General features: G+C 46.5%; 1 protein-coding gene across 1 annotated transcript in view; it reads left to right on the forward strand.

Annotated features, from left to right (window-relative positions):
- Nucleotides 1–14,028, forward strand: part of ATP8A2 (ATPase phospholipid transporting 8A2) — a 447,047-nt gene that overhangs the window by 424,241 nt on the left and 8,778 nt on the right. Inside the window, exon 36 of the mRNA XM_070471693.1 lies at nucleotides 12,396–12,487. Within this exon, the coding sequence (XP_070327794.1) occupies nucleotides 12,396–12,487 (92 nt within the window). The remainder of the gene's footprint in view (nucleotides 1–12,395; nucleotides 12,488–14,028) is intronic.

Consider the following 14,028-nt stretch of genomic DNA (forward strand, 5'->3'; position numbering starts at 1 on the left):
TATTTAGATTCCCACCTCATGAGCAGGCATGGTGGAAGAGGATTTGCATGTATCTGTCTTTGCTATGGAATCTTTTCAATGTCCCCTGCCCCTCCTTTTGTTAAAAGTTTCCCAGGCAGCCCTATCCATCACCACTGTCACCTCATGCACACCACCTGTGTCCTGAGCCAGGCTGGTTGTCAACAGACAGACCTCACTTGTCTTGTTTGACTTCAAGGAGGTATTATATAATAGCTTTTAAAATTTACTTTTAATTGGAGAATAATTGCCTTACCATGTTCTGTTGGTTTCTGCTATACAACGACGTGAATCAGCCATAGTATACATGTGTACCCTCCCGCTTCAACTTCCCTCCCACCCCCACCCCCCAGCCCATCCCACCCCTCTAGGTCATCCCAGAGCACTGAGCTGAGCCCCCCTGTGCAATGCAGCAGCTTCCGCTAGCTATTTCACACACGGTGATGTGTACATTTCAGTGCTACTCTCTCAATGTGCCCCGCCCTCTCCCACTGTGTCCGCTAGTCTGTTCTCTACCAGACCCCCCCGCCTTTTTTTGAGGTTGCAGATCCACTATTTCCCCTGTCAAGTTCTCCACCCAATTTGGTACTGCCACTCTTTGGTCACACTCTTCTTTTTGAAAAGAAATCACCCAATCCACACTATAGAAGGATGAGATGTCTTCTGACGCCCAGAACGCGCCCCTTACCTGCACTGTCCAAAGCTTTGTGCAGAAGAGAAGAAAACAGACACTGCTGAGACAAGCCTTCCCAGTTTTGATGGTCAGAGGAGACTTGAGACCTGGGAGGATGAGAGCAATCTTTTTATTTGGGGAATGGAATTTGTATTAAGTTAGTTAACCTTGAACTCTATCCTGTCCTCAGCCAGATTGTCCTCCAGCTGTTGCTTGCGTCTGAATTCTTTTCTTGACAAAACACAGCGTCCTGTCTCTGTAAAGGCCACGGAACTGTTTTAATTCTTGCTCATCGTGTTGTCGAGGATCCAGAGGGGGCTTTCCTCTTCTCAGAGAGAAGTGGGATGCTGGCCCTATTCTGTCATTTCTTTACATTGTTGATGTACTTGGCCATGCTGGGTCTTGATTGTTGCATGGGCTGCTGTCTAGCTGTGGCACTCAGGCCTCGCCCTGTGGCGGCTTCTCTTGTCGTGGGGCACAGTCTCCAGGGTGTCAGGGCTGCAGTAATTATGCCACGTGGACTCAGTAGCCCCGGGGCTCTATAGCACAGGCTCAGCAGCTGTGCATGGGCTTAGCTGTCCCGCGGCCTGTGGGATCTTCCCAGACCAGGGATCGAACCTGTGTCTCCTTCATTGCCAGGTGGATACTTTACCCCCGAGCCCCCAGGGAAGGCTCTCCATTCTGTCATTTTAAAAGAAGAATTTACTAAAGAGGAATTTTCACAGCTAGCATGGGGACACCGGCTGTCCTGAGGTCAGCGGTGGGCAGTGTGGACAAACGCAGAGCCTCAAGACGCAGGGCCCAGTGATGGAGTCACAGGGCAGACACACAGGGCGGTGCCAAGCACAAGGGTGGGTTTGTGTGTGTAACTGTGTCCCCTGTTCTCAGCCAGGGTGGGCACTGTGAAAATGCAGAGAAGACAGAGGACCCGGTCCCTGTCTGAGGACGAGCCCTCCAGGGGAACACGCAGAGCTGCATTGGTGTTTCTGAGAGTCTCTGCTCACAAGGCCTCCTCCCTGCCTGCTCTCTGTGGTTCCTAGGATAAGGGGCCGGGAGAGCGTCTCTGACACAGCCCCCTGCCCCCAGTGCCTCAAAGGCAGCCCAGGAGGAGAATAATTCACCACCATCTAATAGAGTTTATGAGGGCTTCCCTGGTGGCTCAGTGGGTAAAGAATCCATCTGCCAATGCAGAAGACCTGGGTTCAATCCCTGGGTCAGGAAGATGCCCTGGAGAAGGAAATGGCAACCCATTCCAGTATTAATTGCCTGGAGAATTCCATGGACAGAGGAACCTGGTGGGCTACAGTTCATGGTGTCACAAAGAGCCGGACACGACTGAGCGACTAAAGCATCACCACCACCATAGAGTTTATGAAGGACTCATACGTCCAGCGTAGAACACCTGTCTTATTGGAATCTTGGGCTGGAAATACTGTTTTTTTTTGTTTTTTTTGGTTTTTTTGTTCTTGTGATTTTCCCTCATTACCTAAGTGTATTTAACAAAGGTGAGGGTTTTTTTTGTTATTGTTGTTATTTTGTTAGGGCTTTTACTTTTTAATCCTACAAAGACCTGGGTAAGTCTGGAGTATGATTGAGCCCCAAATTTCTCATTTCCTAATGTTAAGATTATAATGAGCCAAATAAGTTACCAATTGAGGCCACGAAGTTTCATTCCCTGGGGATCTTTAAAAGTGGGTTCTAATTTCAACAATCAGCTAGCTGGGTAGATGCTTGGCCCTACCTGAAGGTAAGGGCACTTTGGATTAGCTTTTATCTTGAGGAACCCATTAGATTTATGTTTTGAAGACAGTCCAGCAGTCATTTAAAAATAAGTGTCTAAAAATACCTGTTTTTTTGGCTGCTTTGTGGTGTCAGCTGTGACTCTTACCAGCTGTAACTTCTGTTGTTGTTCAATCACTCGGTTGTGTTCAACTCTTTGCAATCCCATGGACTGCAGCATGCCAGGCTTCCCTGTCCATCACTAACTCCTGGAGCTTGCTCAAACTCATGTCCATTGAATCAGTGATGCCATCCAACCATCTCACCCCTGTTGTCTCCTTCTCGTCCTGCCTTCAATCTTTCCAAGCTTCAGGGTCTTTTCCAGTGAGCTGGCCCTTTGTATCAGGCGGCCAAGGTATCAGAGCTTCAGCTTCAACATCAGTCCTTCCAATGAATATTCAGGGTTGATTTCCTTTAGAATTGACTGGTTTGATCTCCTTGCTTCTCCAGCCCCACAGTTGGAAAGCGTCAACTTTTGACAAGATCTAAAGCAGAATCGTGGTTCTTGCTGTACTCTCTATGGTCTGCTCTGCACCAGTGATGCATGTGTGGTTCTAGCAGGAGCAGCTTCCCGGCAGACACGTGGGCATAGGTTTATTATCCCCCGAATAATGCTTGCCAGCTCTCCGCTCCATCCTGCTCCTGCTCTTTGAGACTGGAGCACACCAACCACCTCCCCCGGGATGTGCCGGCTTCACAGCAGTCTGCCTTAGGGGCTGCATGAGATGGGCTTTCACCACCATCACTGGTGTTTACCTGCACCTTCCACAGTGGGGACAGAGCTCAGGCAGTATCTCTGCCTAAGCTGCAATGGACAAAGGTCAAATAAGCACTAGGCTCCATTCCCCCTCCCAGCTCCGGTGGGGAAGATAAACCATAAAGAGGACATTACCAGCCCTTCAGGTGAGGAGAAGGAATTTTGCTCCATTCAGAAGCCAGCCCCTGTCCTTTTAAATTCAGTTTTATTTTTTAAAATGTTATTGAAGTAGAGTTGGTTTACAATGTTGTATTAATTTCTGCCATACAGCAAAATGAGTCAGTTATACATGTATATTTTTCCATATTCTTTTCCATTATGGTTTATCACAGGATACTAAATATAGTTCAGTACAGGACCTTGTTTACTCTGAATATAAGAGTTACCATTCTAAGTGTACTAAGTTGTGTACTTAGTACTAAATGTACTAAGCCACTAAGTTCGGTGGCATTTAGTACATTCACCTGCTGTGCAGCCCTCACCCCTGTTTAATTACAGAACATTTTCATCTCCCCAAATGGAAACCTCAGATGCTTTGAGCAGACCCTCCCCGCTCTCTTCCCCTTTCCCCTCCCCACCTCTACTCCCCGCTGCAGTCCCCACCCACTCTTCTGTCTCTGTGTAGTTGCCTGTTCCAGACACTTCATATAAATGAAACCAGACAAGACATAGCCTACTGGGTTGGCGCCTTTCACTCACCATAAGGTTTTCAAGGTTCTTCCATGTTGTGCATGTGTCAGTCCTTTGTTCCTTTTTGTGGCTGAATGATATTCCATTGTATGGCTAGATCACACCTTGTTTATCCACACAGCAATTGATAGGTATCTATCTGGACTGTTATTATGAATAACACTGCCACACACATTGGTGTACAAAGGTCTGAGTCCATTTTTGGTTCTTTTGGGTGTTATGTAACCTAGAAGCAGAACTGTCAGTTGAGATAGCAATTCCACATTGAAGTTCCTGAAGAACCATGGCTGCATCATTTTACAGGCCCACCAGTAATGTGCTAGCATTCTAATCTCTCCACGTGCTCTCCAAGACTTGTCGTTATCTGTTCTAGCTTTTCTTATAGCTGCCCTAGTAGATGCTAGGTGCTATTTCTTTGTGGTTCTGATTTGCATGTCCCTAATGACTGATGATGTTGAGTATCTTCTCAGGTGCTCATTGGCCACGGTGTTTCTTCTTCAGATAATGTATCCAAATCCTTTGCCCGTTTTTGGTTTGGTTTGTCTGTCTTTTTGCCTGGAGTTGGGATTATTGATACATTCTGGGTACTAGGCCCTTACCAGATACTTGATTTGTAAATATTTTCATTCTGTGGTTGTCCTTTCACTTTCTTAAAAAAATTCCAATTGGAGTATAGTTGATTTACAATGTTGTATCAGTTTCATGTGAACAGCAAAGTGATTCAGTTATATATATGTATTTATATATATACTTTATTTTTTTTCCATGTATTTTTATTAGTTGGAGGCTAATTACTTTACAACATTGCAGTGGTTTTTTGTCATACATTGAAATGAATTAGCCATGGATTTACAAGTATTCCCCATCCCGGTCCCCCCTCCCACCTCCCTCTCCACCCGCTCCCTCTGGTGTATTATTACAGAACTCTGAGTAGAATTCTTTGTGCTATACAGTGAGTCCTTGTTAGTTATCTATTTGATATATAATAGTGTGTACTTGTTAATCCAAATCTCCTAATTTATCACTTTTCCTGAAGTTTCCCCTTTGTTAGTCTTAAGTTTGATTTTGAGATCTGTGAGGCTGTTCTGTAACTAAGCTCATTTGTATCATTTTTATTAGGTTCCCCATCTAAGTGATGTGGTATTTGTCTTTGTCTAGCTTACCTCAGTTGATGTGATCATCTCCAGGTCTATCCATTTTGCTGCTAATGGCATTGTTTTGTTTTTATACCTGGGTGTGACATAAGCCCTCTTCGAGGAGGGCGCCATTAACCCCACCATAGAGCCACCAGAACTTACACAGGACTGGCGAAACAGACTCTGGGAGGCCACAAACAGAACCTTGTGCACACCAGGACCCAGGAGAAAGGAGCAGTGACCCCACAAAAGGCTGACCCAGACTTGCCGTGAGTGTCCAGGAGTCTCTGGCAGAGGTGTGGGTCAGCAGTGACCTGCTGCAGGTTGGGGCACTGAGTGTAGCCGTGCACGCATGGGACCTTCTGAAGGAGGTCGCCATTATCTTCATTACTTCCACCATAATTTGGCCTCCGATCAAAAAACAGGGAGGGAACAGAGCTCCACCCATCAGTAGAAAATTGGATTAAAGATTTACTAAGCATGGCCCCACCCATCAGAACAAGACCTGGTTTCCCCCCCTCAGTCAGTCTCTCCCATCAGGAAGCTTCCATAAGCATCTTATCTTTCTCCATCAGAGGGCAGACAGACTGAAAACCACAACCACAGAAAACTAACCAATCTGATCACATGGACCACAGTCTTCTCTAACTCAATGAAACCATGAGCTGTGCCATGTAGGGCCACCCAAGACGGATAGGTCACTGCAGAGAGTTCTGACAAAACATGGTCCATTGGAGAAGGGAATGGCAAACCACTTCAGTGTTCTTGCCTTGAGAACCCCATGGACAGTATGAAAAGGCAAAAAGTTATGACACTGAAAGATGAACTCCCCAGGTCAGTAGGTGCCCAATATGCTACTGGAGATCATTGGAGAAATAACTCCAGAAAGAATGAAGAGTTGGAGCCAAAGCAAAAACCCAGCTGTGGATGTGACCGGTGCTAGAAGCAAAGTCTGATGCTGTGAAGAGCCATATTGCGTAGGAACCTAGAATGTTAAGTCCATGAATCAAGGCAAATTGGAAGTGATCAAATAGGAGATGGCAAGAGTGAACAACAACATTTTAGGAATCAGTGAACTAAAATGGACAGGAATGGGTGAATTTAACTCAGATGACCATTATATCTACTATTGTGGGCAAGAATCCCTTAAAAGAAATGGAGTGGCCATCATAGTCAACAAGAGTCTGAAATGCAGTACTTGGATGCAATCTCAATACAGAAAGATCTCTGTTCGTTTCCAAGCAAACCATTCAGTATCACAGTAATCCAAGTCTATGCCCCGACCAGTAATGCTAAAGAAGCTGAAGTTGAATGGTTCTATGAAGACCTACAAGACCTTCTAGAACTAACACCAAAAAAAAAAAAAAAAAAAGATATCCTTTTCATTATAGGGGATTGGAATGCAAAAGTAGGAAGTCAAAAATACCTGCAGTAACAGGCAAATTTGGCCTTGGAGTACAGAATGAAGCAGGGCAAAGGATAATAGAGTTTTGACAAGAGAACGCTCTTGTCATAGCAAACACCCTCTTCCAACAACATAAGAGAAGACTCTACACCTGGACGTCGCCAGATGGTCAATACTGAAATCAGATTGATTATATTCTTTGCAGCCAAAGATGGAGAAGCTTTATACAGTCAGCAAAAGCAAGACGAGGAGCTGACTGTGGCTCAGATCATGAACACATTGCCAAATTCAGACTGAAATTGAAGAAAGTAGGGAAAACCATTAGACCATTCAGGTACGACTTAAATCAAATCCCTTACAATTATACAGTGGAAGTGACAAATAGATTCAAGGAATTAGATCTGATAGAGTGCCTGAAAAACTATGGACAGAGCTTCATGATATTGTATAGGAGGTAGTGATCAAGACTGTCCCCAAGAGAAAGAAATGCAAAGAGGCAAAATGGTTGTCTGAGGAGGCCTTAAAATAGCTGTGAGAAGAAGAGAAGCAAAAGGCAAAGGAGAAAAGAAAAGATATACCCATTTGAATGCAGAGTTCCAAAGAATAGCAAGTAGAGATAAGAAAGCCTTCCTCAATGATCAATGCAAAGAAATAGAGGAAAACAATATAATGGGAAATACTAGAGATCTTTTCAAAAAAATTAGAGATACCAAGGGAATATTTCCTGCAAAGATGGGGACAATAAAGGACAGAAATGGTATGGACCTAACAGAAGCAGAGGATATTAAGAAGTGGCAAGAATACACAGAAGAACTGTACAAAAAAGATATTCATGACCCAGATAATCACGATGGTGTGATCACTCACCTAGAGCCAGACATCCTGGAATGCGAAGTCAAGTGGGCCTTAGGAAGCATCACTATGAGCAAAGCTAGTGAAGGTGATGGAATTCCAGTTGAGCTATTTCAAATCCTAAAAGATGATGCTGTGAAAATGCTGCACTCAATATGCCAGCAAATTTGGAAAACTCAGCAGTGGCCACAGGACTGGAAAAGGTCAGTTTTCATTCCAATTCCAAAGAAAGGCAATGCCAAAGAATGTTCAAACTACCCCAAAATTGCACTCATCTCGCATACTAGCAAAGTAATGCTCAAAATTCTCCAAACCAGGCTTCAACAGTACATGAATCATGAACTTCCAGATGTTCCACCTGGTTTTGGAAAAGGCAGAGGAACCAGAGATCAAATTGCCAACATCCATTGGAGCAAGAGAGTTCCAGAAAAACATCTATTTCTACTTTATTGACTATGCCAAAGCCTTCGACTGTGTGGATCACAATAAACTAAGGAAAATTTGGAAAGAAATGGGAATACCAGACCACCTGACCTGCCTCTTGAGAAACCTGTATGCAGGGCAGGAAGCAACAGTGAGAACTGGACATGGAACAACAGACTGGTTCCAAATAGGAAAAGGAGGGCGTCAAGGTTGCATATTGTCACCCTGCTTATTTAACTTATATGCAGAGTACATCATGAGAAATGCTGGGCTGGAAGAAGCACAAGCTAGAATCAAGATTGCCAGGAGAAATATCAATAACCTCAGATATGCAGATGACACCACCCTTATGGCAGAAAGTGAAGAGGAACTAAAAAACCTCTTGATGAAAGTGAAAGAAGAAAGTGAAAAAGTTGGCTTAAAGCTTAACATTCAGAAAACTAAGATCATGGCATCTGGTCTCATCACTTCATGGGAAATAGATGGGGAGACAGTGGAAACAGTGACAGACTTTATTTTTTTGGGCTCCAAAATCACTGCAGATGGTGACTGCAGCCATGAAATTAAAAGACGTTTACCCCTTGGAAGGAAAGTTATGACCAACCTAGATAGCATATTAAAAAGCAGAGACATTACTTTGCCAACAAAGGTCCATCTGGTCAAGGCTATGGTTTTTCCAGTGGTCATGTATGGATGTGAGAGTTGGACTGTGAAGAAAGCTGAGCGCCACAAAATTGATGCTTTTGAACCGTGATGTTGGAGAAGATTCTTGACAGTCCCTTGGACTGCAAGGAGATCCAACCAGTCCTTTGTAAAGGAAATCAATCCTGAATATTCATTGGAAGGACTGATGCTGAAGCTGAAGCTCCAATACTTTGGCCACCTCATGCGAAGAGTTGACTCATTGGAAAAGACCCTGATGCTGGGAGGGATTGGGGGCAGGAGGAGAAGGGGACAACAGAGGATGAGATGGCTGGATGGCATTACCAACTCGATGGGCATGGGTTTGGGTAGACTCTGGGAGTTGGTGATGGACAGGGAGGCCTGGCGTGCTGCGATTCACAGGGTCGCAAAGAGTCAGAAACAACTGAGCGACTGAACTGAACTGATATAGATATATATAAATCTTTTTATATTTATCCATATAGAGATTTATATAGTTTTAGCTCTTACAGTGACAGGGAGGCCTGGTGTGCTGAAGTCCATGGGGTCGAAAGAGTCAGACATGACTGGGTGACTGAAAAACAACCACAGCTCTTACATTTAGGTCTTCAACCCATTTTGAGATACTTTTTGCTTGTGATTGCAGGTAAGAGCTCAACCTCAGTTACTGCAGACCCATTTGCTGAAGAAACTTTTTTCTCCTCATGAATGGTCTTGGTACCTTGGCCAATCAGCCAACCATAGATGTACAAGATTACTACTTAACTACACTACGCTGATTTATATGTCTGTAAATTTCAGGACTTCCTGGTAGTTCAGTTGGTAAAAATTCTGCCTGCAATGCAGAAGACCCCGGTTCAATTCCTGGGTCAGGAAGATCCCCTGGAGAAGGGATAGGCTACCCACTCCAGTATTCTTGGGTTTCCCTTGTGGTTCAGCTGGTAAAGAATCTGCCTGCAGTGCGGGAAACCTGGGTTCATTCCCTGGGTTGGGAAGATTCCCTGGAGAAGGGAATGGCTACCCACTCTGGTGTTCTGGCCTGGAGAATTCCATGGACTATATAATCCCTAGGGTCACAAAGAGTTGGACACGACTGAGTGACTCACGTTCACTTATGGTTTTACACATGGGTTTGGGTAGACTCCGCGAGTTGGTGATGGACAGGGAGGCCTGGCGTGCTGCGATTCGTGGGGTCGCAAAGAGTCGGACACAACTGAGCAATTGAACTGAACTGAACTGAAGTCAGGAAGTATGAGTCCAATAATTCTGTTGTTCTTTTTTCAAGATCATTTTTACTACTTGGGGCCCCTTGTAATTCCAAGTGAATCTTAGGATAAATTTTTCCATTTCTATTAAAACAAAAAGTTGTTGGAATCTTAGCTAACTGCTTTGGTTAGAATGTCCAGTAAATTTGTTGAATAGAAGTGGTGAAACAACACAGCTTTGTCTTGTTCATGATCATGAGAGAGATGTCTTTCACCACAGAGTATGATGTCAATTGTGGGTTTTTCATAAATGCTCTGTTGAGGAATTTCCCTTCTTGTCTTAGTTTGCTGAGCATTTTTATTATGAAAGGGCATTGGACTTTGTCAAATAATTTTTCTGTGTTAATGTAGGTGATCATTGATACTATTCTTTCATTCTATCGATGTGGTGTATTATATTGATTGATTTTTGTATGTTGTACCACCTTTGCATTCGGGAATAAATCCCATTTGGTGAGGTTGTTGGTGGTAAGTTTAGTCGCTAAGTTGTGTCCAACTCTTGCGACCCCATGGACAGAAGCCCACCAGGCTCCTCTGTCCATGGAATTTCCCAGGCAAGAATACTGGAGTGGGTTGCCATTTCCTTCTCCAGGGGATCTTCCTGACCCAGGGATTGAACCTGGGTCTCCTGCATTGCAAGCAGATTATTTACTGACTGAGCCACAAGGGAAGTCCTTGGTAAGGTTATATAATCCTTTAATTATACTGCTGAATTTGGTTTGTAATATTTTATCAAGAGTTCTCTTTTTTAGACCTAAATTATTCTTTCCTAAGTAAGCTGTACTCTTTTTTTTTCTTATTAAGCAGAATTAACCAAAGCAAATATTTGATTGTGTTTTCTTCACCTTTCTTCCTAAGTCTTCTTGAGGAGGTGACTTTCAAACTATATATAGATAGCAGAATGCTGGAAGTGGTAAATATTATTCTTATACCCATTTCTGTCTTGAGCTTTTCCAACACTTGTACGACTTGGTACAAGAGTGCAAGTGGAGACTGTGTCTGCGTGTGTGTGTGAAAGTAAGTCAAGCTGACAAATAATCAAGCACCATGATCAGCATACCTGCATGAAGACCGCAATGCCTGGTGATGCCCAGAGAGTCTGGGAGCTGTGGATGGTGCATCTGCTCAGCCCTGTGGCTCAGGGTTGGTTCAGAGGGCCCAGGGCAGTTCATTTCCCTGGAAGGAAAGACGAGAGGGCAGGGAGAAGCAGTGTGAGGGGAGAGGGAAGCATGTGTCCTCATCAGATGTCTTCCCGAGAAGGGCAGGCTGAGGCTCGTCCTTCCAACCAAGATAATCAGACACTGCAGTCTTAGTGCACAGTGAAATTCAGCTCGTAGGTCAATGGAGAGGAGCTGGGCCCTGCTCCCCCCACATAGGCCCCTGGGGGAGCATGAAGTGGGACCTGGGCTCAGGCCTGGACCACAGGCAACCTCGGCTTCTCCTACAACTCCCATCGTGGGAATCGGGGCAGAGCAGATTGGGGGCTGGGGAGGGGGCTGTGTGCGTTGCCATAGAAAGTACCACTCAGCAGATAGTTTAAACAACAGCAGTGTTTTCTCATGGTTCTGGAGGTCAGAAGTCCCAGAGCAAGGTGTCTACAAGGCTGGTTCCTCCGGAGGTGGCCTCCTCTGCTTGTAGGTGAAGGCAGTCTCCTCACTGTGTCCTCACTTGGTCGTCCCTCTGTGTATGTGTGTCTTAATCACCTCTCCTCATAAAGACCCCGTCAGATTGGATTAGGGTCACCCCAACGACTCCATTTGAACTTAACACTAGTTGCTCAGTCATGTCCAACTCTTTGCAACCCCGTGGACTGTAGGCTGCTAGGCCCTTCTGTCCATGGGATTCCCTAGGCAAGAATACTAGAGTGGGTAGCTATTCGCTTCTCCTGGGGATCTTCCCAACCCAGGGAGTGAACCCAGATCTCCTGTGTTACAGATGGTTTCTTTACTGTCTGAGCCACCAGGGAACCCATTTGAACTTAATTAGCTCTTTAAAAGCCCCCTCTCCTAATCCAGGCCCATCCTGGCATCCTGGAGGGTTGGGGTTCCCACAGGTGCAGTCTGGAGGGGCCCAGTCCAGCCATCACAGACGGTGTGGGCAGCTCTGTACACCGTGATCTCTTGGGGAAAGCCTGGTGACGTCCCCCCAACAGGAGGAAGTCAGGGCACTGGACCACCCCGAGTACCCCCCATCTTGATCTGCAGGCATAAAACCCAGCTGTCCTCGGGGGGGACCTGTGTCTTCCCAAAGCAGTGGCAGCATTGGAGGGGATCATGTCTGGAGAAGCAGGAAGAACTCCTAATCCTTAGGTTTTCAAAGAAAATGCACCTTGGTGTTCACCGTGGTTCTAAAGAAGCATCAGATTCTACAGAAAGAAACCATTTCCTGCTGGGTCCCCAGGGTACTGGGGGAGGCTCCAGGCCTGGCAGGGATGGAGGGTTTTCATTCACCAGAGCCACAGCACTGGTCCCCTCCGGGGTGAGGCTGGCAGGGCTCCAAGGTGTCCTGCACAGGGTGGGCTGGACACAGGGTTGCTTTCAGAGGACCCAGTTCACGGGGTCGAGCAGCAGCAGGCAGCATCTGTGTGGACAGGTGGCTGGTAAGATGGGGCATTCTTCTGGATGGGGGCAGCTTCTTCCTGGTCTGTTTCATCTTATGACCTGAAGTCGCCCTCCAAGCACCTCAAGGAGGTGTCCACGGGGCCGGAGACTGACCATGTGTGCTGTGCCCCCAGGATGAACGAGCGAGACCGGCTGCTAAAGAGGCTGAGCAGGAAGACGCCGCCCACCCTCTTCCGGGGCAGCTCCCTCCAGCAGTCCATGCCACGTGAGTAGCCCCCTGGGACGGGGGGATGGGGGGAGCCTACGGCCAGGCTGGAGCCCCACATAGGGAAGTAGAATTGGTGTACCTGGCCCCAGGCAGGGACAGCTAGGTGGCAGGTAATTCCCCAGGACCTAGTCAAGTGTCTGAATGACATGGTCCATAAACTTAAAACTTGGATGTGGTTATGATCCTTGTGTCAGCCTCCCAGTCAGATTCTTTCTAAGATGGAAGTGATGTTGCCTTTGCCTGGTGCATCCCAAGGATGGCCCCGTGCTCTTTGCAAACTAAGCAATGACAATCACTGGCCCCTGCCTCCCCTGGCCCCACAAGTGGAGGCTTGGCCTGGTTTCTGCCAAGTGGGGTCCACGGGGATGTGCCAGAGGCCAGGGGAGCGGGAGACACGAGAGTTCAGAGGGAATGGAGCTCAGGGAGGTGGTGGGCTTACCTGCCTCAGGACACCTGGCCGAGCCTCAGATCAGCGCAGTAACTGATCCAGCACCACCCAGGGCTCCAGAGCCCAGCCAGGGCCTCTGATCCTCGAGAGGGTGAGTCTGAAGGAGGTGGGGTGGTGGGCTCCGAGGTTCGGGGTCGCAACTTGGAACCGGGCTGCCTGCAGTCCTGTCCCATCTCTGCCCCTCTGTGACCTCAGGTGAGTTAACGCCTCTGTTTCTAGACCTGTAAATCAGAGAGGACATGAGAACATACTTGGGTTACTGGGATGATTCTCTGAGGTTGTACATACAGAGTGCCTGGCACAGAGCCTAACAGTAAGGAGTAAAATGCTAGGTATTACTTTTCTGCCACTAACTGAATAAGTTTGAGCCACTTACATATTTCTTTGAACATCTGTTTTCTCACCTGAGGGGAAAAAATGGAATGATGTCCATCTTACACAGTCTGTGAGGTCGCATGACGGTCGGAGCACAGCCCATGAGGAACGGGAGCGCTGGCTCCATAAACACAGGTCTTGTGCTGTGGAGCCTCTGACCAGAGAAAGGACAGACAGGAGAGCAAAGACCACTTGAGGACCCATTCGGTTGTCTGGCAACAACCGGAAAGGCTCTTAAAATAACTAAGAATTGTTTTCTGAACTCTCCATATTTTGAAGGACAAAAAAATTTTTTTTTTCTAATGAACAAGTACAAAGCATAGGCAAGCTGCTAAAAATCACACCATGTTTTAAAGACAGTCAGCAGCTAATAGTAAGACCCTGATGGGCAGGAGGGTGTTCTCATCACTCACCCCCAGAGAAGACCATCTTGCATCGGGAGCAGCCTCCGGCCTCAGTGTTCCCAGGAAACCAGGAGCCCAGGTCCTGGAGCAGTTGTTCCCGGGGACCGCACGTACACGGTGTCCGCAGCCCAGGCTCAGGGCTCCCTGGCCGGTCTGATCTCTTTGCCATCCCCCTGGTCTTCCCACATTCTCTGCTCTGAGGACTCTTCCAGATAGGAAACAGCTACTTCCCCTAAGATGTTATCAGAGCTCAGCGTTGAAGGAATGCTACTTAAGGGACGTTTCATTCCAAAATAATGAAAAAATGACCT

The sequence above is a fragment of the Odocoileus virginianus genome, chromosome 8, assembly GCF_023699985.2.
Source record: "Odocoileus virginianus isolate 20LAN1187 ecotype Illinois chromosome 8, Ovbor_1.2, whole genome shotgun sequence".
NCBI classification, from domain to species: Eukaryota; Metazoa; Chordata; class Mammalia; order Artiodactyla; family Cervidae; genus Odocoileus; species Odocoileus virginianus.